General features: G+C 37.1%; 1 protein-coding gene across 4 annotated transcripts in view; it reads left to right on the forward strand.

Annotated features, from left to right (window-relative positions):
- fmt (phosphatase 6 regulatory subunit 1-like protein fmt) overlaps positions 1-25688 on the forward strand; it is a 477658-nt gene that overhangs the window by 98697 nt on the left and 353273 nt on the right. For all 4 annotated transcript variants that reach the window (XM_090388378.1, XM_090388363.1, XM_090388382.1 and 1 more), the window contains exon 6: positions 15725-15862. In XM_090388378.1, the coding sequence (XP_090244504.1) occupies positions 15725-15862 (138 nt within the window). The remainder of the gene's footprint in view (positions 1-15724; positions 15863-25688) is intronic.

A 25688-nucleotide genomic window follows, 5' to 3' on the forward strand; every position in this document is an offset into this window, starting at 1 on the left:
TCTGCTCCCCTTCTCTACTCCCTTCACTCACTTGGGAAGTGGAGGAGAATCCATACGGAAGTGATCACTTCCCTGTGATAACCTCCTTACGCAGTGGGAGACCGTGTCTTCCTTTCAGGTTACCACGGTGGAAGATTGATCAGGCTGACTGGTCTGCCTTCCAACATCAGGCAAATTTTGATCTCAGCACCGTCAGTCAGGAGCCTATCAATGATGCAGTAACGTACATCACAGAAATTATCGTCCAAGCAGCTGCGAATGCTGTTCCAAAAACATCTGCCCGGTTTCCACCATTTCCCAAACCTTGGTGGAATTCACAATGCACAGCAGCAAAAAAGGCTCAAAACAAAGCATGGGGGATATTCTGCCGATATCCTACCACGACCAACCTTATAGCCCTTAAACGTGCATGAGCCGAAGCACGCTATATCCGCTGTCAGAGTCAAAAGGAATCATGGATCCATTTTACATCATCCATTAACCAGTCTACCAACTCTAAGGTAGTCTGGGATAAAATCCGAAAAATGAAGGGAAAATATACATCCCACCCTTCTTCAATCCTAGATTATAATGGATGCACTATTGCAGATCCAACTGCAATACCCAACTCTCTTGGGGAAACATTCTCTAACATCTCTGCAACATCTTCATATTCCCCAGAGTTCCTGGTCCTGAAACATAAACTCAAAAAACAGGCACTTAATTTTAAGTCCAAGAGCATTTATCCCTACAACGGGTCATTCACTATTCAGGAACTGAAAAGAGCCCTTGCTCTTTCCAAAGCAATTGCTGTTGGACCAGATGGAATCCATTATGAAATGATTAAGCATCTTTCACCAAAATCTATGGATTATCTGATTTTTTTTTTTTTTTTTGATTTGGTAGTTGTTGGCGCATCGGCTTCTGTGACCATATTGCACCTCCCAAAGTTTTTGCAGTACTTTGATCCAAGCCCGAGGCGGAATTGAACCCACGACCTTTGGGTTGCCGGGCAGGTACTTTACCCACTCGGCTAGCCCAGTCGGCATGGATTATCTGCTCCTTCTGTATAACAGAATCTTTATTGAAGGGCAGTTTCCGGATTCCTGGCGCAAGGCAATCGTTCTTGCCTTTGCTAAGCCAGGAAAGGATCCAAAAGTCACTAGAAATTATCGTCCTATTGCTCTGACTAGCTGTCTGTGCAAAATCCTGGAGAGAATGGTTAATTCTCGTTTAATCTGGTATTTAGAATCAAATGACCTTCTCTCCAACATCCAGTGCGACTTCCGAAGGAACCGGTCCACTTTGGACCATTTTATTAGATTGGAAACATCCATCCGGGATGCTTTCCTTAAACGCGAACACTTGGTGTCAGTGTTCTTTGACATGGAGAAAGCGTATGACACAACTTGGAGATTTGGCATCTTAAAAGATCTGCATAGCCTTGCTCTTAGGGGGGGGCAACTGCCCATTTTTATTAAAAACTTTTTAGCCAATCGATCTTTCCAAGTTTGTGTGGGATCCTCACTCTCTCGTTCCTTTAACCAAGAGGAGGGAGTACCACAAGGATCAGTTTTAAGTGTCACGCTTTTCGCCATCAAAGTAAATTCCATCACAGAACAACTTCCTCCAACCGTAAACAGTGCCCTCTATGTTGATGACTTTAGCATATTCTGTCAGTCATGCAACATGAGGGTTATTGAAAGACAACTGCAAAAAGCCATTGATCGTCTTAATTCCTGGGCACTTGCTAATGGCTTCAGGTTCTCGCCGGAGAAGACTGTTTGCGTGCACTTTTGTTGCAAGCGTAATCTTCATCCTGAACCTGAATTAAGGCTCGGACAAAATCCTATTCCAGTAGCGGCGGACACCAAATTTTTGGGACTCGTATTTGATAAAAAGTTGACCTTTCTGGATCACATCCGTCAACTCCGCACAAAGTGCACAAGAGGGCTGAATATTTTGCGCTTTCTTTCCTCTACATCTTGGGGTGCGGATCGATGCACCCTACTACCCATCTACCATGCACTTGTACGATCCAGACTTGATTACGGGTCCCTGGTATACAATTCGGCCAGAGACAGTGTACTTCGTTGGCTGGACCCTGTCCATCATCTGGCTCTCCGTACCGCTATTGGAGCATATCGAACATCTCCAGTCCAGAGCTTATACGTCGAAGCAAACGAACCGCTGTTATCGCTTCGACGTAAGCAGTTGTCCCTAAACTACGCTTTAAAATTGAAATCCCTGCCAGACCATCCTACTTGGCTATCCGTTTTTGAGCCACGATGGGAAAATTTGTGCAACACCCGTAAGACTGCCAATCGTCCTTTTGGTATTCGTCTCCAAGTGCTATTCAAAGAACTTAATATCAAGGTAGACAAGGTTGCTCAAACACCGAAGCAACCCCTTCCACCCTGGCATGTGATTTGTCCCTTAGAAATTGGGGAAAGTCAGACACTCCATCGCCTGTCTACCTGCAGCTTTATTCAGCACACCGAGCTGAACATTCTGACTTCGCGCCAGTTTACACAGACGGCTCGAAGTCGGAATCATATGTGGGATCTGCTGCTGTCTTTACAGACACCACTACATCGGAGCAGATTCCCTCTGAATGCAGCATATTTACTGCAGAGCTGCACGCTATAGAGTTAGCCTTGGATCACATTAGTGAATGCCAATACCATCGGTTCATTTTATATTCCGACTCTCTCAGCGTGTTACAGGCTTTCATAACTGTGAGATGTAATTCTCATCCAGTTCTGTCTAGCCTTCAGCAGAAGATTCACTTTCTCCATGAACGTGAATATGATATCCGCTTCTGCTGGATTCCCAGCCACATTGGGATTAGGGGAAATGATTTGGCTGACACCGCAGCCAAATCAGCAGTTCCCAATAACAATTGCTGCCCGTCAGTCCCCTATACAGACTACAGGCAAATAATACACCAAACGATACATTCCCAATGGCAGGATTCGTGGAATAGACAGACTGCGAATAAATTATATCGTATAAAGCCTGTAATTGAACCGTGGCAGTCTAGTCTGCGCAGGAATCGTAAAGAGGAAGTTGTTCTCGGCCGGACCCGCATAGGACATAGTCATTTGACTCATTCATTTTTGCTGAGGGCTGATGACCCTCCTATGTGTGTGTCCTGTGGCACAATTTTAACGATCAGACACCTTTTAATTGACTGTCCAGATTTTAGCAGCACCCGTTTTACCGCTTTTAATCATCTGACTGAGCCTTATACACTCAGTCAGATTTTATCCGACGACGACAACATGTCTGCTGTTTTTAGCTTTTTTGAAAGCAATGAAGGTTTTTAATCGTATTTAAAATTTATATGTTATTGTTATTTATTTATGTTTTTTGTTTTTAGATGTGGACATGGTGACCTAATTAATTAGGTCACTGAGATGTTAAATTTTTAGATATTACCTGGTCTTGGCGAATTATAGCCTTAGTTGCTAATGCACCAATAAAATCCAAACCAAACAAACAAGCTAGCAAAATTCCTGTATATCATTGACAAAATCCCATCAGCTGTCCTGGCAACTTGTCTGAACTGCTCAGGGACTTCATGTCTGATTGCACAATTACCCCAAATCGTTTACATTTTCCACTACCCTGAGTGTAGTACCACACAGTTGGTATGTTAACCTTGATTACTCCTACCCATATGCAGTACCTTGCATTTTTAAAATTATTTTGCAATTTCTCACCCCATTTTCTTAAACTTTCTAGATCTTGTTGCAGTGACACACACCTTGGTTATTGTCATTAAGCATCCTGGCAACCTTCATATCATCTGCAGACCTAGGCCTGATATACCTTTATCAGTATCATTAATAAATGCAGAAAGCAACAACAGGCAATGAACATTGGAAGACTCCATTAATAACATTAGTCCACAATGAGCAATGTCCATTGATAACCTCTCTCTCTCTCTCTCTCTCTCTCTCTCTCTCTCTCTCTCTCTCTCTCTCCCCCCACGCATTTATCCACAGAAGTAACCTTTCCTTAATGCCATACTGCTCCAATTTGTACTGCAATCTTTTATGTGCAACAGTATCAAAAACTTTCCTGAAATCCAAGTATATGACAGTAATATTATTTTTTGCATCCAGTTAGTTCCTTTGTTATTGCATAATAGTATCCAATGACATTTGGTCAGACAGAATTGCCCCCATAACAGATCCATGCTCTGACTGAAGTATAACTGCACTCTTGTCTAGAAAGTCCTATATTACTTCTTTAACCAGTGGCTCCCTTGTTTTCTTTAGAACAGACAGTAAGTTAGCAGGTGTGTAATAACTCATCACCATTTGATCTTCCCTTTTGTGAACTGGGTATACATTTAACTCGCCCGCAGAGACCTCTTACGAATCCAAAAATGGCTCTTTCCTTTGCTGCATCCCTTAATATAATTGGATAGAACTCATCCACACCAGGTGCCTTTTTTTTTTTGTCTTGCTTCAACAATTTCTCTTCCATTTTCCTCTTAGTTATCACGTCATTTATCACCCTGTTAAAGTTTGATAAATTTCTAACATCTTCTTGCCTAAACAATTCCTCTTATGTAAATGCAGATGCAAAATACTTATTCAGGTTGTCAGCAAGTTGAGCAGGATCATCAACAGTTAAACCATCAATATCAAGTAGACCAATGTGATTCATCCTCCTTCCCTGTAGTGTTTACATAAGTAAAAACTAATCTGTGTTGCTTTTCTTTGCATCCTTTGATGTCTCATAATCTGCCTAATCTTTCCTAACCTATTTTGTGTTTTGATTGCAGGCTTCTGTATCACAATATACCATTAAGGAGGTGAAAGTATACAATTAAGGAGGTGATAATTTATATGCATCCCATGCATTTTTCTCTTCTTCCACAAATCTTATTAGTTCATCTGACATTCATTAAGTCTAAGCTTTCAACAGTATTTTTTAGTTGGTATGTAACGTCCAGTAACTTCTCTGATTATTTCCCTGAATGCTTATGACATAGATTTGCTGTTGGTAATATTATCATTTGGTTCCATTGTAGAATTTAAAAACTGTCTGAGATTATTGTTGTGATGAAAGCAAAAGCCCTTCCCTTTATCCTTGATGGTAGTTGGTGGTTGCAGCTTTAAGTAAATCGCACATCATTACACTGTCACATCATTCATTTATCTCTAAATTCTTAATGATCCAGATTGGGTCATTTAATTAGATAGGAAGCATCTATCCAAGTTGCTTTCCTAAAACAAGAGCACTTAGTGTCCATCGTATTTTAAGTAATTGAGTTTTGGTATTTTAAAAGACCACTATATCATTTTTTTCTTAGAAGTCAGTTCCCTGTTGTTTTTATTACATTTTTTTTTTATTCCATTGGTCTTTCCAAGTTTATATGGGATCTAACTCTTGGTCTTTTTTTTCAAGATGAAGGAATACCTCAAGGTTCAGTTTTAAGCACTGTTTACAGCAGGTTTCCTCCTGCCATAAACAGGAGGAAAGTATACCAAAGTATACAAAAGGAGCTGAAAGTATACCAACATGGCACTATTTATATATAAGCAATGATTGTTAATGACTTGCATGTTTTAATGGAGGAATCAATGACATTTGTGACCAGATAAGTTGGAATGAGACCAAAATCTGTGTGCATTGAGGAAAACACTTGAGTTGGGTTGAAATAATTTTAAAAGATAGGACAGTAACCACTTACGCAATTATGTAAGCACTAATGTTTTCAAAGAGAAGTGTATTAATAGTTTTAGACACCTTAGATTATAAGAAAATGTTCTGCAAATAGGTAGGTACCTACCCTGTTAACAAGATAAATTAAATTCTTCAGGCAGGAGATCTGCCTAGACCTGTTTCAAGAGTGCAATAACTGTCAAGGAGATTGTTTTAAAGACCTGAAAACAGGTGATGAGATCTGGATCTTCCACTATGGCCCTTATTCTAAACTCCAGTCTATGGGATGAATGCATCTGTCATCTCCAGTAAAGGAAAAACCTTAAATTGCTAGATTGTTGCAAAAAATTAAGGCCACAGTGTTTTCGAACAGAGAAGGCCCAATTTTGGCTGTTTTTTTTTTTTTTTTTAGAGAAAGGTCAACCCAACCTGTAAAGGTCTGACAGGTTCCCAACTTTCTTTTTAATTTTTGCAAATTTTTTGAGGTTTTTGAATTCTGCACTTGAACAGAAACAGTGTCAGTTTTTTTTGTCTTTTCTTAATAGAATACAATACTGTTGTATATACTTTAAATAGTAAGAAGAAAATAAAAAAATTTAAGTGCTGTGTTTTATACCTTCTATTTAAAAAAAAATAAATAAATGATTCTGCCGAAAACTGCAAAAAAATAAATGTTTTTTTTTAGACAAAACAGAAACGTTGGACTCTTACTCTCTTTCATTTTCTAGTTAAAAAGACCATTAAGTACATTAAATTTCAAATTGTTGTACACATTGGCACTAATGACATTAAGAGTAGGAGATCTGTGGATTTACTTAACAAGTACAGGTCAATATTGAAAAAAAGTTGCAAGTTAGGGTTAAATTTGAAAGTGTCTGTAATTCTGCCAGACACGATAGGAGGGAATATATGATGAGAGCCTTGTCAATCAATTCGGCCCTGGAGAAATTGTGCTAGGCTCGTGGAGTAGAATTTTTTTCAGCATGGTCTGTGCTTGTTAACAGGAGAGATTGTTTCTAGAGGGATGAGATACACTTAAATAGAAAGGGTGCAAGAATATTTGCATCCTTTGCATATAATAGATTAAGAGTAGCCACAGGGTGAAAGTGATTCTTGAACTGCTCCTATTGGAATGAGCAGCAGCATGGAACTCGAGATACTGGGGATTTCAAAGGCTGCTGGGAGTCATCATGAAACCAGTAAATACATGGATTGTATAAGGGTAACTAAGAGTAAGAACAGGTGCATGTGTACTTGCATGTCTGTCAATGCTAGGAGTATAGTAAATAAATTTGATGAATTTGAGGTGCTGGTGAAGACGTCAAAGGCTGATGTTGTTGGGATATCAGAGACATGGTGTCACACAGAGATAAAGAATGCAAAATTGGAATTTGGGTAGTACAATGTGTGCAGAAAGGAGAGGAGGGGTTATGCTGTTGGTTTAGAAACACAAAATCTAAGGAAGTACATCCTGACCCACTTTTTCTCTGTACAGTTGAGAGTTGGAGTGTGTTATAGGCCTAATGATTCTGATGAGTACAATGAACAATAGTGGGCCAGTAAATCAAATTGTCTTGTAATGGGAGATTTTAACTTCCCAGATATAGACTGGAACTTGTGGGTTGGTCATTCATGCAAGACTAGCAAGACTTTTGTGGATTTATTGTATGATTGTTTTCTACAGCAGCATGTTAGAGAGGCAACCAGAGGGATTAACACTCTTTATCTGATTATCTGAAGTGATTATAATGCATTAAGAATCTGCAAATAAAGGAACCACTAGGTGGCAGTGATAACAGTGTACTGATGTCAGATTTACTTAAAGATGTAACTACCATCAGGGGTAAAGGGAAGGGCTTTAGCCACGTAAAGGTGACTATAGTGGTCTTAGAGATTTTTTAAATACTATACAGTGGGATCAACAGATGATGTTACCAACAACAAATTCTAAATGGGAATCATTCAAGGAATTAATGTTGGAAGCTACTAGGCTTTTCATACCAATTATGAAATGCTGTTCAAGGTTTAGGCCTAAGTGGATGTCAGACTGCCTATTGAGACTCGTGGCAGAGAAGAAAAATGCATGGGACACATATAAATTATTAGGAGACACAGATGCTTATGGTAGATATAAGAGAGTCTGTAATCAAGTCACAAAGGACATTAGGGAAGCAAAGGCAGATTACGAGAAATCTTTGACAAACAATGCAAATAAAACAGTAAAGACTTCTTTACTTATGTAAACTCTAGAAGGAAGGGGATGAATCAGATTGGTCCACTTGACTTCGATGGTTTGATTGTCGATGCACCTGCTAAGGTAGCTGACAAACTGAATGAGTATTTTGCATCTAAATTCACACATGAGGAATTATTCAGGGATGTGAATGCCAAAAGTTTATCAAACTCTACCAGGGAGCTAAATGATTTTGTAATACAGAGCAAAGTGGAGAAGAAGTTGAACATAGGAAAGGCTCTTGAGGTGGATGGGATCTATCCAGTTATATTAAAGGAAGCAGCAAAGAAAATTAGCAAACCCTTATCCATAATTATGAAAGCTCCTTTGGACTCAGAGGAGGTCCACATGGACTGTTGATGAGCAAATGTGTCCCCAATTCACAAAGGGGGGATCAAAGGGAATCACGAGTAATTACAGTCTTGTCAGTTTAACTTCTGTTCCTGGGAAATTAATGAGGGCACTGGTTAAGGAAGCAATACAGGATCATCTAGACAAGACTGCAGTTATAGTTCGGATAATGCATGAGTTTGTTAAGGGGAAGTCTTGTCTGACTAATTTGATTGGATACTATGATGTGGTTACAGAGGAACTGGATGCAATAAATAATTTTGATATCACATACAGTCAGTCCTCGTATAGCACGATAGTTGTATTCGTAGAAACCCTCGTGCAATATAAAAACAGACCCTATGGGAAAAATAGTGTTAGGTGTCGACCACCTAAGATTGAACACACATTTGTAACCAAAACATTACCAAACACAATAAATAATTGTAATAAAATACTTATGTAATAAAATTAAATATTACGTATAATATTACGTATATTCGTAATAAAATATTGCTAATGCTTTTGATTCTATTGTAAGAAAACTTGTTCTTTGTTTGGTTTTCTATCTAAACAGATGACAGCGGTTGCATCTCTTCCAATTCTTTGTGTCTTGATCTAATGGATTTTATTACACTTTGAGTTGTTCCTGCTATGAAAGTTCTTTTTATTTTCTCTGCATTCTTTCTAAATCTCGGCGTTGCCTCATTTAGGCCTGTAGCACGTGCAATATCACATGGTCTTTCATATCACTCCGTGTTTCACAATTTCATATTTTTTCTCTATCGACAGAGGCGAACTGGCCATGAGCCTTACCGGAGAAACCCTGGTTGGCCGTAGGCCAGAAGACAATGGAGGCCACTGTGATTTTTGCTATAAATGCTAGTATGAGGCCACTACAAATTTTCCCGGGTAAGAATTTTTGACCCAGTCCCCCTCTGTCTTATCAATATTGCTTTTCTTTTTCTCTCTGAATCTGTAGTGTCCTCACCAGAACTTTTCCTTTTAAGTAATTTACTCATTTTTAGTGAATTAAGCACAATTACAAAATGAGGGGGCATGCTTGATACACATAAACAAAGCTGCGCTTATGTAGCAGCTGAATAAAGAACACCGTAAAGGCAGAGACACACTACCGACACCTCACTAGCTCACATTTTACTAAAGCACTTTTCTGGAGGTTACTATCATAAAACAATAAAAACAATTTCCAGTTGTATTACAGCTAGTGGAATCTGTTATAAACGGGTAGTAAACTACCCGTTTATAACAGATTCTGATAACTGTTTATAACCAATAGCTGGAATTGTGTGGGTGTTTACGTTATTATGGTGAAATGTGTTTCCCCTTCACTGATATAAAAAACATAAATACATTTTCGGAATCTTCTCTTCGTTCCTATCGTGTTGCGTTCAATTGGGGTGATTCCACGTTTGACTGCCATTTTTTGTAAACACAGGCGAATCATGCATAAGTGTATTCGGTTTGTGTTATACACAATATATTTGCGAGCTTTGGTGTAGGCAGAAAATGAAACTGAAGAATTAGAAACAAGCCAATTGCAGTATGCAACGTTCTTCTCTTGAACAGCTTTAGCACATTTATTGGAAAACCAAGGTTTAGATAAAGGACGAGATTTTAAAGTGGAGTGTGGGATAAAGGATTCCATTCCTGCAAGAATAATTTCACTGACACGATCTGAGCAAACATTGACATCAGAAGTTTTGAAACAGTAATCCGATCAAGGAAAGGAAGAAAAGAAATCTCGCAGGTCATCCCATTTTGCATTCTTGTAATTCCAAACAATACGAGGTTGGGAATAGCCATGAGATAAAGGCTCCATTGGAGAAGAGACAGTCACCAAGTTGTGATCTGAGGTGCCTAAAGGGCCTCTCACTTCGACCGTGTACTTAGAAGGGTTGTTTGCGAGAAAAAGACCAAGCGCGTTGGCTATATGGTTACGATTGTCCAGTATTCTTGTAGGTAAATGAACAATCTGTGCCAGGTCATTAGTAATTGCAAAAGCGTTAGCATCTCGACCAGCTGGGTACTAGAAAATGGAAGCCAGCTGGAGTTGTGAACATTAAAATCACCAAGGAAAATTACCTCACTGTTAGGAAAGTTGGACTGGAGAAAGTCAAGTTGCAAAGAGAGGAAGTCAAAGAGCTCCAAGTAATTAGTGGAATTGGGAGAATGGTAGAGACAACAAATGAATTTGATACAGTGAAGTAGAGAGATTTTAAGCCAGAGAAGATCGAAAGGAGTAGATTCCAAATTACCAAGTCTCTGACAGGGAATATCAGAACGGACATATGCACAAGTACCACCTTTGAGGTGAAAGGCATCATAGAGCAAATAATTTGGGCAACTGAGATGAGCAGTAGTTGAATCAACTGATAGCTGAGATTCTGTCAGAAAAAGTACATGGGGTTTGGCAGACTGCAAGTGGAAATGGACATCGTTGAGATTAGAATTGAGACCACGTATATTTGTGAAATGAATTAGGAAGTGTTTGCGAGGTTTAGATCTTTTCGCAGATAAGCTTACTCTATTAGTTTGACAATTCATGGTGTATTCAATGGTAAGAAAAAGTAGGTGGGACGTGCTGTATGAAGTAATGAAATTTTTGGATATGGCGTACACATGGTAAGAATATACCCAGATCCTTGACTTAACGTGGCCTCGACAATGCCCCCGCATACACACTACTCGGACTTCCTCCAGTCACTATCTGGCAGAGTAGGGTAGGTAGCAAGATTATACACTAGCTGATTCGGAAGCCTCCTAGAGAGTTACCAATAGGTCCGGTCCGGTGAACTAACTAGTGGCCGGCCTGCGAACACCGTTTTAGAGCTGTACCCTCGAAATGTAAGGAAGATTGGATCTCGCAACGATGGTCATCATAACCTCAAAAGTTATCAATCATACTGCATGATGGAAGAGATGGGGAAGGGTTGACCGGAACTGGAGACTAAACATGGGTTCCACCACTTCGAGCTTCCAATAAGCAAAGTGGTGGTTTGTGCTTGTTTGAGACTATAAAAAATTTTGACTTAGAAGCATCCAGAAGGTGCAGAAGAGATTGTGCTTAGCAGCGATGAAAAGGAAGAAAATTAAATGAACTTACATCCTCTGACATATAACTGTCACTGTTTGTAAGGTAAGACGTTTGTTCTGGTTACTCCTTTTGTGTGCATTGACTGCGTTTGCCTAAAAGGGTGCTGTTTCCCTTTGGGGGGTGTGGAATAGAGCTAATGATCTAGAAATTTTGGAGAGTGCTACGTTTGTTCTTGAAATGTACATCCACTGCAGAATGACTTTTTTCATATGTAATTGCAGTTTTTTCTGAGTTTTTCATATGTAATTGCAGTTACTTCTTAAAAATAATCATCCATTCTTGTGATAGTTTTGTACATAAAAAAAATTACTTTTGCAATTGCTTTATTCATGCAGTGATTTTTCCCCTGTAAAGTAGACTACTAAGTTTCTTATGACAAACCAGATATTGTATTCATAGTCGTTGGAGAGATTGTGCAAGGTTCAAGGGGTAGAAATGTTTTCAGCCTGGTCTGTGATTGTTGAGAGGAGAGACTGCTTCTACAGGAATGGGGTACATTTAAATAGAAAGGGTGCAAGAATATTTGCTGTTGCTATTGAGACATTGTTAGGTGGGTCGGAAAACTGCTAGCATGTGGGGGTATACACAGACTAAAAGGTCAACAGTGGCAGCAGGCAGAGGCAAAAGGGATTCTTGCACTGGTTCTATTGGAATTCAGGTGCAGGTATAATTGCATGTACACCAATGCTAGGAGTATAGTTAATAAATTTGATGAACTTGAAGTGCCTAGTCAAGACATCAAAGGCAGATATTGTTGGGATATCAGACACGTGGTGTCATACAGATATAAGCAGGACAGAATTGGAATTCGGGGAGTACAACGTGTACAGAAAGGATAGACAGGACAGGAACGGAGGAGGAGTTATGCTGTTAAGAAACAAAATCTAAGGAAGTGCATCAAATTGATGTTGGTGGACAATGCAATGTTAAGTCTGTTTGGTGTGATGATATAAGCACTGGGAAAGAAAAAATGAGAGTAGGTGTGTGTTATAGGCCTAATGAATCTGATGAGTATAATGAGCAAATGCGCAAAGAAATAGTGGGCCAGTAAATCAGAATGTCTTATAATGAGGGATTTTAACTTTCCAGATATTGACTGGAACTTGCGGATTGGTCACTCGCACACTATCGCACACTAGCAAGGCTTTTGTGAATTTATTGGATGACTGTTTTCTACAGCAGCATGTTCGAGAGGCAACCAGAAGGATTAATACTCTTGATCTGATTATCAGCAATGATTATTCATGCACTAAGAATTTTCAGATAAAGGAACCACTAGGTGACAGCAATCACAGTGTACTGATGTGGGATTTACTCAAAGAGGTAACTACCATCAAGGATAAGGGAAGGGCTTTTGCTTTCGTAACGGTGACTACAGGGGTCTCAGACAGTTTTTAAATTCTGTACAGTGGGATCAACTGATGATGTTACCAACATTGAATTCTAAATGAATTCTAAATGGGAAACCTTCAGGGACTTAATCTTGGAGGCTACTAGGCTTTTCATTCCAACTAAGAAATACTGTTCAAGTTTCAGACCTAAACGGAGGTTAGTCGAATTAATGAGGCTCGTAGCAGAGAAAAGAAATTTATGGGATGCATATAAATTATCAGGTGACTCAGAAGCTTATGGCAGATATAAACTAGTCTGTAATCAAGTCACAAAGGAGGTTAGGCAGGTGAAGGTAGATTACGAGAAATCTTTGACAAAAGATGCAAAGAAAAACAGCAAAGTGTTCTTTACTTATCTAAACTCTAGAAGGAAAGGGATGAATCAGTTTGAACCACTTAACATAGATGGGTTGACTGTTGATGATCATGCTCAGGTAGCTGATAAACTGAATGAGTATTTTGCATCTACATTCGCACATGAGGAGTTATTCAATGAGGGGAATGCCAGAAGTTTATCAAACTCTAACAGGGAGCTAAGTTCTTTTCTAATAACTGAGAGCAAATTGGGGAGAAATTTTTGAAGTTAAACATAAAGGAAGGTACCTGGGTGGACGTGATCTATCTAGTTATATTAAAGGAAGTAGCAAAGGAAGTAAGCAAACCCTTAGCCATAATTATGAGCATTTATTTGGACTCGGGAAGTCCCCACAGTCTGTAGATGTGCAAATGTATCGCCAATTCACAAAGGGGATCAAAGGGTGACATGGGTAATTACAGGCCTGTTAGTTTTACTTCTGTTCTTGGGAAAATAATGGATTCATTGGTTAAAGAAGCATTGTATGATCATCTAGACAAGACTGCAGTAATTATGCAGACACAGCATGGGTTTGTTAAAGGGAGGTCTTGTCTGACCCATATGATTGGATACTGTGATGTGGTCAGAAAGGAATTGAATGTCAAAAATAATTTTGATATCATATACTTGGATGTCAGGAAATCTTTTGATACTGTTGCACATGGAAGACTGCTATACAAATTGGAGAGGTATGGCATTAATGGTAAGTTGCTACATTGGATAAAGGGATGGTTGAGTGGGAGACGACAGAGAGTGGTAATTAATCTACACTGCTCTTTATGGACAAATTTTATTAGTGGTGTTCCACCAGGGTTCGGTGCTGGGCCCATTGTTGTTTTGTGTATTCATCAATGATATTGATAAAGGTATATCAGGATTAATGTCAAAGTTTGCGGATGATACAAAAGTTGGCAGGGTTGTTAAAGACATTAAAGACAGTATGCTACTCCAATTGGATCTAGACAAGTTGGGCAAATGGCTGAGAAGTGGCAACTGAAGTTCAACATTGACAAATGCAACGTACTGCATATGGGTAGCAATAATCCAAGAGAAACGTACCAACTGTGTGATACTACACTCGGGGAAGTGAAAGTGGAAAAGAGTTGGGGGTAATTGTGCAGTCAAATATGAAGTTTGCTGAACAGTGCAGATCATGGAGTCTTGTCAATGATATATAGGAATTTTGCTAGCAAGGACAGTGAGGTGATTATCCCATTGTACAAGGCAATGGTCAGGCCACAGCTCCAGACCTGTACTGTGTACAGGTCTGGAGGCCTCATTTTAGGAAGGATGTAGAGTTGCTAGAACAAGTACAAAGAATGGCATCCAAGATTGGTGAGGGGAAAAAAGGGTGCTCTTACCAAGAAAGGCTTAAGTTCTGCAAATTGCAGAGGCTGGAGACTAGGCACCTGCGAGGTGATCTGATTGAGGTATATAAGGCCTTTAATGGGATGAGCAGTCTGAATGCTGATGAGATTCTTTCTCTTGCTCAGATTAAGAACTTGAGGGGGCATTGATTCAAATTGAGGAAAGACAGTTGTAGAATAGGTGTGTGAAAATTTGCCTTTAGCCAGTGGGTGGTTGATTGGTGGAACAGACTTCCATCTTTTATTGTGGAAGTTGATAGCCTAAATAAATTTAAGGCCGAACTGGACAGGCATTTGAAACGAATGGAGGAGTGAAATGGGAGGGTTTTTTTTTTTTTTTTTTGGCTGATGCTGCATAAGCTTGTTTTTTTGCATTGCATGCCTCTATTAATGCTAATCTCTGACAGTATCTGTGTGTCCTCATTGTGAAATGGAATGTGCATTGTTACCATCTCACGCTTGTACTCGTTTAGATCCTTAGCCAAGTCATAGTTTTAGTTTTGTTAGCATATTATGTGTAGATACTGTTTCTTGCAGCTCTTGTAATACTGCATGTGTAATTTTCAACAAAGCATGACAGAGTAACGTGATCCAACGTGATAGTATGATTGTAACAATAAAAATACTTGTATTGTTGCAATAATACTATTCAACAAATGGCTACGTTCGAATTGGTAATTAGGCTATTTGCCTAACCTTTTCCAAACATTTTTTTCGGTAGAGTAAGTACCGGGCGTGAGCATAAATTACATCATTCATGATTTCAGTTCTAACTGTTTGAAATTTAGTAGGTGTGATCAAAGATGTTTACACATTAAACATCTTTTGTGTGTACAGGGTACACACGCAATTTTATTTTTCTTCTGCCAATCACGAAATGCACTGGAAGATGTCTGCGTATTTCTTATTTTGAATTGACAGAGGCCCAATGCCTCAAAAGCTTCTCATAAGGTTTTATATCAGTTTTGTGTATTTTATTTTAGTTCATTGTATATAGGTTTTAGCGCTTTTATTTACACAGTTCTCAGCTTTTAAGGTTTCTTTTCCTGTTTTTTTTATATGTATATGTGATTAAATTTGTAGATTAAAGTTAATTATTTTTGAACAGTTTGCTTGTTGGTTGGTACAATATAATTTCATTTTGAATATGAGTGTTGGCCAACAGAGTTTCATTGTAATTAAACAGATTCAGTTGAACAGAAGAAATATGCATGATTTATTTAAGCAGTTATTGTATTTTAAATGTTTCCCTTTTTTCTTTCCCCCCAGATGTTCGATTTTTTAAAAACCAAAGAAGATTTTGTGTCACTGGTGCTCAATCATATTGAAACATCTGCAGTCATGGATCTTTTGCTGCGTTTAGTATCATGTATTGAAAATAATGAATTACGACATTCTGTGACAGTGGTAAGTTGCAAAATCATGCTGTAGATTTGATGAAAGGTTTCTTCCTTATTTATACAGATTGCTTCAACTGAACTCTGGACCTACTACCTTAATGGCTTGCAGAGATATTGGACTCATATGTAAACCTTTCCAAATTAGTCATGTCTCTCTTATGGTCTGAGTTGTTTTGGTGATAATCCAAAACAACCCAGCACACTTCAGTAGGCTTGTCATGAGGTCACTATGCATTATAAGTGAAATCTATTGAGGAACAAGAAAAAAATAATCTAATATTTAAATTTCGTTATATTAAATAAAAGTAATATGAAAAAATTGTTTAAATAAGTTTGATTTTATATAATGTTAATGATAATTAACATTATATAAAATCAAATATTAATGTTAATTAATATTTGATTAATTAACATTAATCGAATATTAATTAATGACAATTGCAGAAATATTTCTGACATTTTAGTCCCTCCCTCCAGAAAAAAATTTCTTGATGATTTAGAAGAGAGACGAGGCAAATTCTGGATAAAGATACTTGATTATAATCAAGCATTACATTATTTATTATGTAAGAGACAGCTTACATGATAAAGGAGAGAAGGATATTGTGTGGTTGTTCATAGTGAATTAATCAAATACAACACTAATTAAACTGCATTATTTGTTTGTATCAAGTGAATTTTATTGTGCAAAAAAAGTATTACATTACCATGAGTCTAGCACTGAACCCGAGGACCTCCACTAATAACAGTAGTTCAAGGTGAGCATTGCCCATTAATAACCACTCTGTCCTCTCCCACTCAATCGTCCTTTTATCCATAGCAGTAACTTTCCCCTAATGCTGCACTTCTCCTTTTTATACAGCAGTCTTTTATGTGTAATAGTATCAGTTTTCCTGAAATCCAAGTATATGGTAAGAGAATTATTTTTTGCATCCAAGTTCCTTTGTTACTACATTGTAGTATCCCCGTCAGATTGTTCAGCCAAGATTTCCCCTTAACAGAGCCTTACTGTTACTGCCATATAATTGCATTCTTGTTTAAATAGTCCCAAATTACTTCATTCATAATTTTCCCTGGAACAGAAGTCAAACTTACATACAGTCAGTCCTCGTATAACATGTGTTTACACTACACAAATTCGATCATACACGATTTATAAATAGGGGAACGATATCTTATATAACACGAACTGAATTCACTTATGCACGATTCGCCTTTGTGTTTACAAGAAATGGCAGTCGAACATGGAATCACCCCAACTGAACGCAACACGATAGGAATGAAGAGGAGATTCTGAAAATGTATTTGTTTTTTATATCAGTGAAGGGGAAACACATTTCACCATAATAACTTAAAAAGCAACACAATTCCAGCTATCGGTATAATCACAAATGCAATTAGATCGAGTTTACTACCAGTTTATAACAGATTCCATTAGCAGAAAGGCAACTGGAAATTGTTTTTATAGTTTTATGGTAGTAACCCCTAGAAATGTGCTTTAGTAAAATGTGAGGTGTTAATAGTGTATCTCTGCCTTTACAGTGTTGTTTATTCAGTTGCTACAAGCACGCAGCTTTGTTTATGTGTATCAAGCATGCCTCTTCCCTCTTCCTTTTGTAATTGTGCTTTATTCCCTAAAAATGAGTAAAATACTTAAAGGGTGTGAAAAGGAAGCATCCTGGTGAAGACACTGCAGATTCAGAGAGAAAAAGGAAAGCAATATCGATAAACAGAGGCAGACTGGGTCAAAAATTCTTACCCGGGAAAATTTATAGTGGCCTCATACTATGGTTTATGGCCAAAATCACACCTGCCTCCGGCCCACCGGGGTTTCCCGGTAAGGCTAATGGCCAGTCTGCCTCTGCCGATAGAGAAAAAATATGAAATTATGAAACACTTTGAGCGAAATGAAAGACCATGTGATATTGCACGTGCTACAGACCTAAATGATGCAACGCTGAGAATTACAAAGAATGCAGAGAAAATAAAAACAACTTTCATAGCAGGAACAACTCAAAGTGTAATTAAAATCCATTAGATTAAGACGCAAAGAATTGGAAGAGATGGAACGGCTGTCATCTGTTTGCATAGAAAATCAAACAAAAAACAAGTTTGCTTACGATAGAAGCAAAAGCATTAGCAATATTTTATTACGTAATAGTCGTAATAAAATACTTACGTATTACTTAAAATATTTAAGTAATTAAAATGATTACGTATAATAATAAATAATCGTAATAAAATACTTATGTATTTTATTACCATTATTTATTGTGTTTGGTAATGTTTTGGTTAAAATGTGCGTTCAATCTTGGGTGGTCGGCACCTAACCCTATTTTTACCATAGGGCCTGTTGTTTATATTACACGATTTTGCATTGCACAAGGGTTTCTAGGAACACAACTATCGTGCTATACGAGGACTGACTGTATCTGTAAATACTCACGTTGATTCCTCCTTTGTGAATTAAGAATACATTCCGACATCTCCTATCCATAGGGACCTTCCCTGAATCAAGGATGCTCTGATAATTATGGCTAAAGGTTTTTTTTTTACCTTTTTTGCTGCCTCTTTTGATATAATTTGAAACATCTCATCCACCACAGGTGCCTTATTTGTGTTTAGTTTCAATAATTTCTCTTCCATTTTCCTCTGAGTTGTCACAATCATTTATTTCTCTGTTAAGAATTTGTTGCATATCTGGCATTCCCATCTCAGAAAAAATTTCTCACATGTGAATATAGATGCTGAATATCTATTCAGTTTTTCAGCAACCTGAACAGGATCATCAGTAGTTAAACCATTTGTATCTAGTGGACCAATGTGATTTATCTCCAATTCATTTGATAGCAACAATTCACCTGGTTTAATTAGTGGTATTTACATTTAATTTATTTAATTTATTGGCGCCTCCGTAGCCAGGTGGGAAGGAGCAGCAGTGCGTAGCACACGCTTCTTGATTAGACCGGGGTTCGAGCCCGTCACCACCAAATACGGAGGATGCGGAAAGGTCAGGGAATGACCACCGCATATCCCGGAGCAATATGGCCTTAGTTGCTAATGCTCCTAAAAAGCAAATAACAAACATTTAATTTATTATAAACAGTTTAATTTATATAAAAACATTTTTTTTTATGTGTAAAACATTGTCAAGATTGAATTTAGGAAGGAAATTCTATTAATGTAGCTTTGTAAGACATTTGACTAATGTAAGTAATTCATTGTGCAGATAGACCGAATGTGGCCCTGTTTGAAACAAATGTATTACTGAGTTGTTAATTAATTGCTGAGATAGATGTGTTATACATATTGTTATTATTTTACTACAGTTTTCATCACTGTGCTAAATATAATTAAATGCTACTTTATGTGATATAAAACTAGAATATAATAAAATAGAAGATAAGGATGTCTAAGTTGAAAGATGGACGTGGTTTTTTTTATGGCGAGAGTTCTGAATCATGTGTATGGAGAATGGGTAAAACAGTTGTCTTGTTTGTCGTAGATGCCCTAATATGACTGCTTTTGGTATGAGATGACTTTTTGCCTGTGGGGGCCTATGTTATTCATTATTAGTTTAAAAAAATAATAATATTGAAATACCATACAGCAGATTTCTGATGGTTTGTAATATCCAGATTTTGGATGCAAGTGCCACTTTATGAAATTTAGCAATTATTTGTTGGCACTTAATGTAGAAGTAGTAGTAGTGGCATGTGATGCAAGAAAGCAAGTGTATGAGATTATGCAACATCAGCAAAAAAAAAAAAAAAAAAAATACAAAACAATCTCCTCTAAATGTTTGTCCAGTTCCTCCTTAAATTTATTTAACCTATTAACTTCAACAACAACAGATGGACGTTTGTTCCAGCAATTAACCACCTGCTGGCTAAAGGCAAATTTCCGCACATCTATTCTACCTCTGTCCTTCCTCAATTTCAATTTATGCCCCCTTAGGTTCATAATCTGAACAAGTGGAAGAATCAAATCAGAATTTAGCATGCTCAACCCATTCAAGGCCATTCTCAGTTATTACAAACTCATATACACCTCTATCAGATCATCTCACAGGTGCCTAGTCTCCAGCTGCTGCAATTTGCAGAACTTAATTCTCTCCTGGTAAGAGGATCCCTTCATTCCCCTCACCAATCTTGTTGCCCTTCTCTGTACATTCTCAAGCAAATCTACATCCTTCCTAAAATGATGCCTCCAGACCTGCACCCAGTACTCAAGGCATGGCCTGACCATTGCCTTATACAGAGGGACAATCACTTCCTTTACCCTGCTAGCAAAATTCCTGTATATCATTGACAACACCCCATGATCTGCCCTGGCAGCCTGTCTGCATTGCTCAGAAAACTTCATATCTGACTGAACAATTACTCCCAGGTCTTTTTCATTTTCTACCATCTTAAGTGTATGTTTCTCTGGGGTTACTTCTACCCATATGCAGTACTTTGCATTTTTCAGTATTAAACTTCAGTTGCCTTCTCAGCCCATCTGCCCAAATTTTCTAGATCCTGTTGCAGTAACACACTGCCATTACTGTCATTAACAACCCTGCCAACCTTTGTTATCATCTGCAAACTTCGATACTAAGCCTGATACACCTTCATCAATATCATTGATAAATATACAAAACAACAGTGGACCCAACACCGAACCCTGTGGGACTCCACTAATAACATTAGTCCATGAAGAGCAGCACCCATTGATTACCACTCTCTGTTTTCTCCCACTCAACCATCCTTTTATCCATTGTAGCAACTTACCCTTAATACCATTCTGCTCCAATGTGTACAGTAATCTTCCATGTGCAACAGTCAAAAGCTTTCCTGAAATCCAAGTATATGATATCAAAATTATTTTTTGCATCCAGTTCCTTTGTAACCACATCATAATAACCAATAAAATTTGTCAGACAAGACTTTCCCTTAACAAACCCATGCTGTATATGAATTATTGCTGCTGTCTTGTCTAGATGATCCTGCAATGCATCTTTAACCATAACTCCATTATTTTACCTGGAATAGAAGTTAAACTAACTGGTCTGTAATTACTCGTGTCACCCTTCAATCCCCGTTTGTGAATTGGGGACACATTTGTACATCTCCAGTCTGTGGGGACCTCCCGTGAGTCCAAAGATGCTCTCATAATTATGGCTAAGGGTTTGCTTACTTCCTTTGCCGCCTCCTTTAATATAACTGGATAAATCCCATCCACTCCAGATGCCTTTCTTATGTTTAACTTCAACAATTTGTCCTCCACTTTGTTCTGAGTTATTACAAAATCATTAAGCACTCTGTTACAATTTGATAACCTTGTGGTATTTTCAAACCTTAACTCCTCAAGTGTGAATGTAAATGCAAAATACTCATTCAGTTTGTTTGCTCTCTAAGCAGGATCATCAACAGTCAAACTATCGATGTCAAGTGGACCAATCAGATTCATCCCCTTCCTTTTAGAGTTTATATAAGTAAAGAAATCCTTTCTGTTTTTCTTAGCATCCTTTGCCAAATATTTCTCGGAATCTGCCTTCGCCTGCCTAACCTCCTCTGTGACTTGATTACAGACTAGCTCATATATATCATAGACTTCTGTGTCGCCTGATAATTTATTTGCATCCTATGTCTTTTTCTTCTCTGTCACGAGCCTCATTAGTTCATTTGATAACCATTTAGGCCTAAACCCTGAACAATATTTCTTAATAGGTATGAAACGTTTAGTAGCTTCCACTATTAATTCCTTGAATGCTTCCCACTTAGAATTTGCTGTTGGTAACTTCATCAGTTGGTCCCACTCTACAGAATTTAAAAACTGTCTGGGACCACTGTAGTCACCTTTACCGAAGCAAAGACCTCTTCCTTTACCCCTGATGGTAATTATATCTTTAAGTTTGTTTGTTTGTGTTATGGGGGTTTAGGGGCGCTTAAGCTGCCAGCGCTATAGTGCGCCAATATCTTTAAGTAAATCCCATATCAGTACACTGTGATCAGTGTACTGATATGGGATTTACCATATCAGTGCCACCTAATGGTTACATTATCTGCAAATTCTTAATACACGAATGATCACTGCCGATAACCAGTTCAAGAGTATTGTCCTCTCTGGTTGCCCCTCGAACATGCTGCTGTAGAAAACAATCATCCAATAAATTCACAAAAGTCTTACTAATGTGCGAGTGACCAACCCATAAGTTCCTGTCTGAGTCTGGGAAGTTAAAATCTCCTATTATAAGGCATTTTGATTTACTAGCCCACTCTATTTCTCTGTACAATTGTTCATTGTACTCATTCAGTTCATTAGGCCTATAACACACTCCTACTCTTATTTTTGCTTTCGCAGTGCTTATATCACACCAAAGTGACTCAACAGTGCACTGTTCATCTGTATCAACTGGATGCACTTCTTTTGATTTTATGTTTTTCTTTATTAACAGCATAACCTCCTCCCTTCCTATCTTGTCTGTCCTTTCTGTACACACTGTATTCCCCAAATTCCAGTTCTGCATTCCTTATATCTGTGTGAAACCACATCTCTGCTATCCCAACAATATCCGCCTTTGATGTCTTGACCAACACTTCAAATTCATCAAATTTATGTACTATACTTCTAGCATTGGTATACATGCAAGTATACATGTACCTATTCTTATTATTAGTTACCCTAACACATCCCTTATACCCACCTGTTTCACAGTGACTGCCATCAGTCCCTGAAACCCCCAACACCCCCTTGCTCCACGCTGCTGCTTATTCTAATAGAAGTAGTGCAAGAATCACGTACACCTCTGCCTGCGGCTACTTTTAACCTTTTAGTCTGTGAATCCCCCCAAAGCTAGCAGTTTTCCGACCCACCTAACACTGCCTCGATAGCATCAGCAAATATTCTTGCGTCCTTTCTATTTAAGTGTATCCCATCCCTGTACAAATGTGTGGATGATATGTAAAGCATGTACATTAAATAAATTGTAGACAGAGATTCTACAGCACATACCAAAAATCCTCAAGTTTGATACATCTTAATTATATATATTTTTTAGATTGAAAAACTTTGTCGTTTTAATTTTAAAGCCAAAATCCATCTCCCCCCTTCTCTCTCTCTCATCACTTCATTTGATAATGATCATGATCATGACAGCACTCAGAAGATTTGTGTGTGAATTTTTGTTTCTGTAAAATGTTATGTGATAAGAATTGAATTTAATTGAATTGAATAAGCCCACAACTAAACAATAATAGAATGTGAAAGCACAGTTAACCAAAGCTTCTTAAGCACACCTGAATAAAGGTAACTAATTAGATCCAATTCACTGAATGAATTGTGACACTTGAGAAAATGATTAGTATTGAGAAATAATAATTTCTGAATGAAGTTATACATATGAATGATTACAGGCAATAGCCATTACCAGGAGAGAGCTATCCCTCACAAATTTCAAAGAAATTTGAATATCACCACAAGGTTTGAGCTTTGATTGGATGGCATAGTATTAGTGTGAAGTACTTATTAATTGTTACTGTGGCGTATTGACATATTATACTTGCTGGAGAGGTCTAACCTGTCAAAGCATTATGGTGTAATTTCTCATTTAATACTGACCAGTTGAATCATTTTGGTTATAAATCTATAAAAATGGAAGATAAGCACACAGTATTCCTACTAAAATCGATGCCGTAAACTTCTCTACTTTACAAAGTTTTGGATGTCGATTCACTAACAATATCTTTGGTCTGAATTGCAATCACTTAGAATGTGTGAATTAGCGAATACTCTTGTTTGTTCTGTGCTTTAAATATGCAGCATTAAAAATACGGATTTTTTTATTAATTCGTGTGAACCAGTGCAGGATTTCTGGACATTGTCTATTTATATTTGTGCTACAAATGAAATATGAGATTTTTACAAACATTACTTTCTGTAGCAAAGGAATTTTAAATTCCTTTGCAGCAATTTATACATTTTTTTTTTTTTTTTTTTTTTTTTTGTTTGGCTAACTGTTTAAATATAATAGAAACTCATAAGGAATAAACCAAATGGTACACATGTTTTGTACCAATTAACACAATTTCTTGCTTACTTTAATTTTCTTAACTGCAAAATGTTATCAGATCTTTTTGTATTTTCCCTCCCTAAAGATTGAAATTGAATTTAATGACTTTTATACAGGCTGAGTCAAGAAGTGTTAAAACCATTTTCTTGAAAACTAATAAAGTTAGGATAATGCTGCTCCTTGCAATTCTTAAATGTAAACTGAACTTAAATTTCATGCCAATAAGGAACTTTTATGTAACAAAGTATTGCTGAAATTTAAGAATATTGAGAAAACAATCTGAATTTGGGGTCTCATAAAATTGAAAATTTTCCTACAAGTCTTTTGGTACACCATATATTAATATACAACATAAAAACAAAATGTGGAGTTTTTACAAACATTAACTTTTTGTAGTGAAGGTATTTTGGATTCTGGTGCAGATATATATATATATCCGTTATATGCAAAAATGTATATATGAATTTAAGAATAAATTATAAGATTATTATAAATAAGATAATTATAATTGTATAAATAAATTAACCAGAATCTGTATATTATTTAATATAGTATAAGTAATTTATCTATTTAGAGGAGGCTAATATGTAAGATACTGAATCTATATTGAAGTACGGTTACAAATAATGCAGGTTAACGTGCAGACGACGAACGAAGTAACAACCCAAGTAACATATAATAGCCTATGCCAGCACCAATGGCCATTCCTGAAAACATATGGAATACAAAGCAAATTAAAATTAAATTAAAAGATTAAAAGATGTTAATTATGGGTAAAAAGATACGTTGAAAGGGACTTTTTCTAGGGCTAACCCTCTCAATATATCAACCATAATTAACGTAGCTATCTGTTTCTGTTGTCATTCGCCAGCTTAACGAAGTCCAGATGAAAGCAAAATAGTATATATTAAGCGAAAAATAAAACTTATTATTAATAAGATGTAAGATAATAGTTATGCTACAAAATAGCATCATGGTATATCACAATTTAGTTGTTAACTGGCAGGATGACTATTAGCCCAACAGATAGCCAAATCACGAATTTATAGAAAGATACCTAGAATTACAAAAGCGAAAGACTGTCTTTCGCTTTTGTAATTCTAGGTATCAGCTTTTGTAATTAAAGCTGATGACAACAGAAACAGATAGCTACGTTAATTATGGTTGATACATTGAGAGGGTTAGCCCTAGAAAAAGTCCCTTTCAATGTATCTTTTACCGATAATTAACATCTTTTAATTTAATTTTAATTGTAATTTACTTTGCTTTGCATTCCATATATGTTTTCAGGAATGGCCATTGGTGCCGCCATAGGCTATTATATGTTACTTGGGTTGTTACTTCGTTCGTCGTCTGCACATTAACCTGCATTATTTGTAACCGTACTTCAATATAGATTCAGTATCTTACATATTAGCCTCCTCTAAATTGATAAATTACTTAAGGCTATATTAAATAAATAAATATATATATTTATTTATTTTTTTTTTTTTTTTGTTAAATATTTAGAGCTAATAGATTACAGGTAAGAAAAAAATCTAAATTGTGCACATAATATTTTGTGCTTGTTTATATAATTTATTTAAATTGTCTTAATTGCAAATTATTATTATGTTCCCATTCCACTACACATTGTAGTTTAATGACTTTTCGTAAAGACTGAGTCATATAATGTTAAAATTGCATTCTTGAAAACTAATAGAGTTAGGGTTGCACTACTTCTGGGCAGTTAGGCATAAATGAACTTTAATTTCATACTTGTAGGAACATTCAGGTAAGA

This window comes from Mastigoproctus giganteus, chromosome 2, assembly GCF_048544385.1.
Source record: "Mastigoproctus giganteus isolate SK-2022 chromosome 2, ASM4854438v1, whole genome shotgun sequence".
NCBI lineage: Eukaryota > Metazoa > Arthropoda > Arachnida > Uropygi > Thelyphonidae > Mastigoproctus > Mastigoproctus giganteus.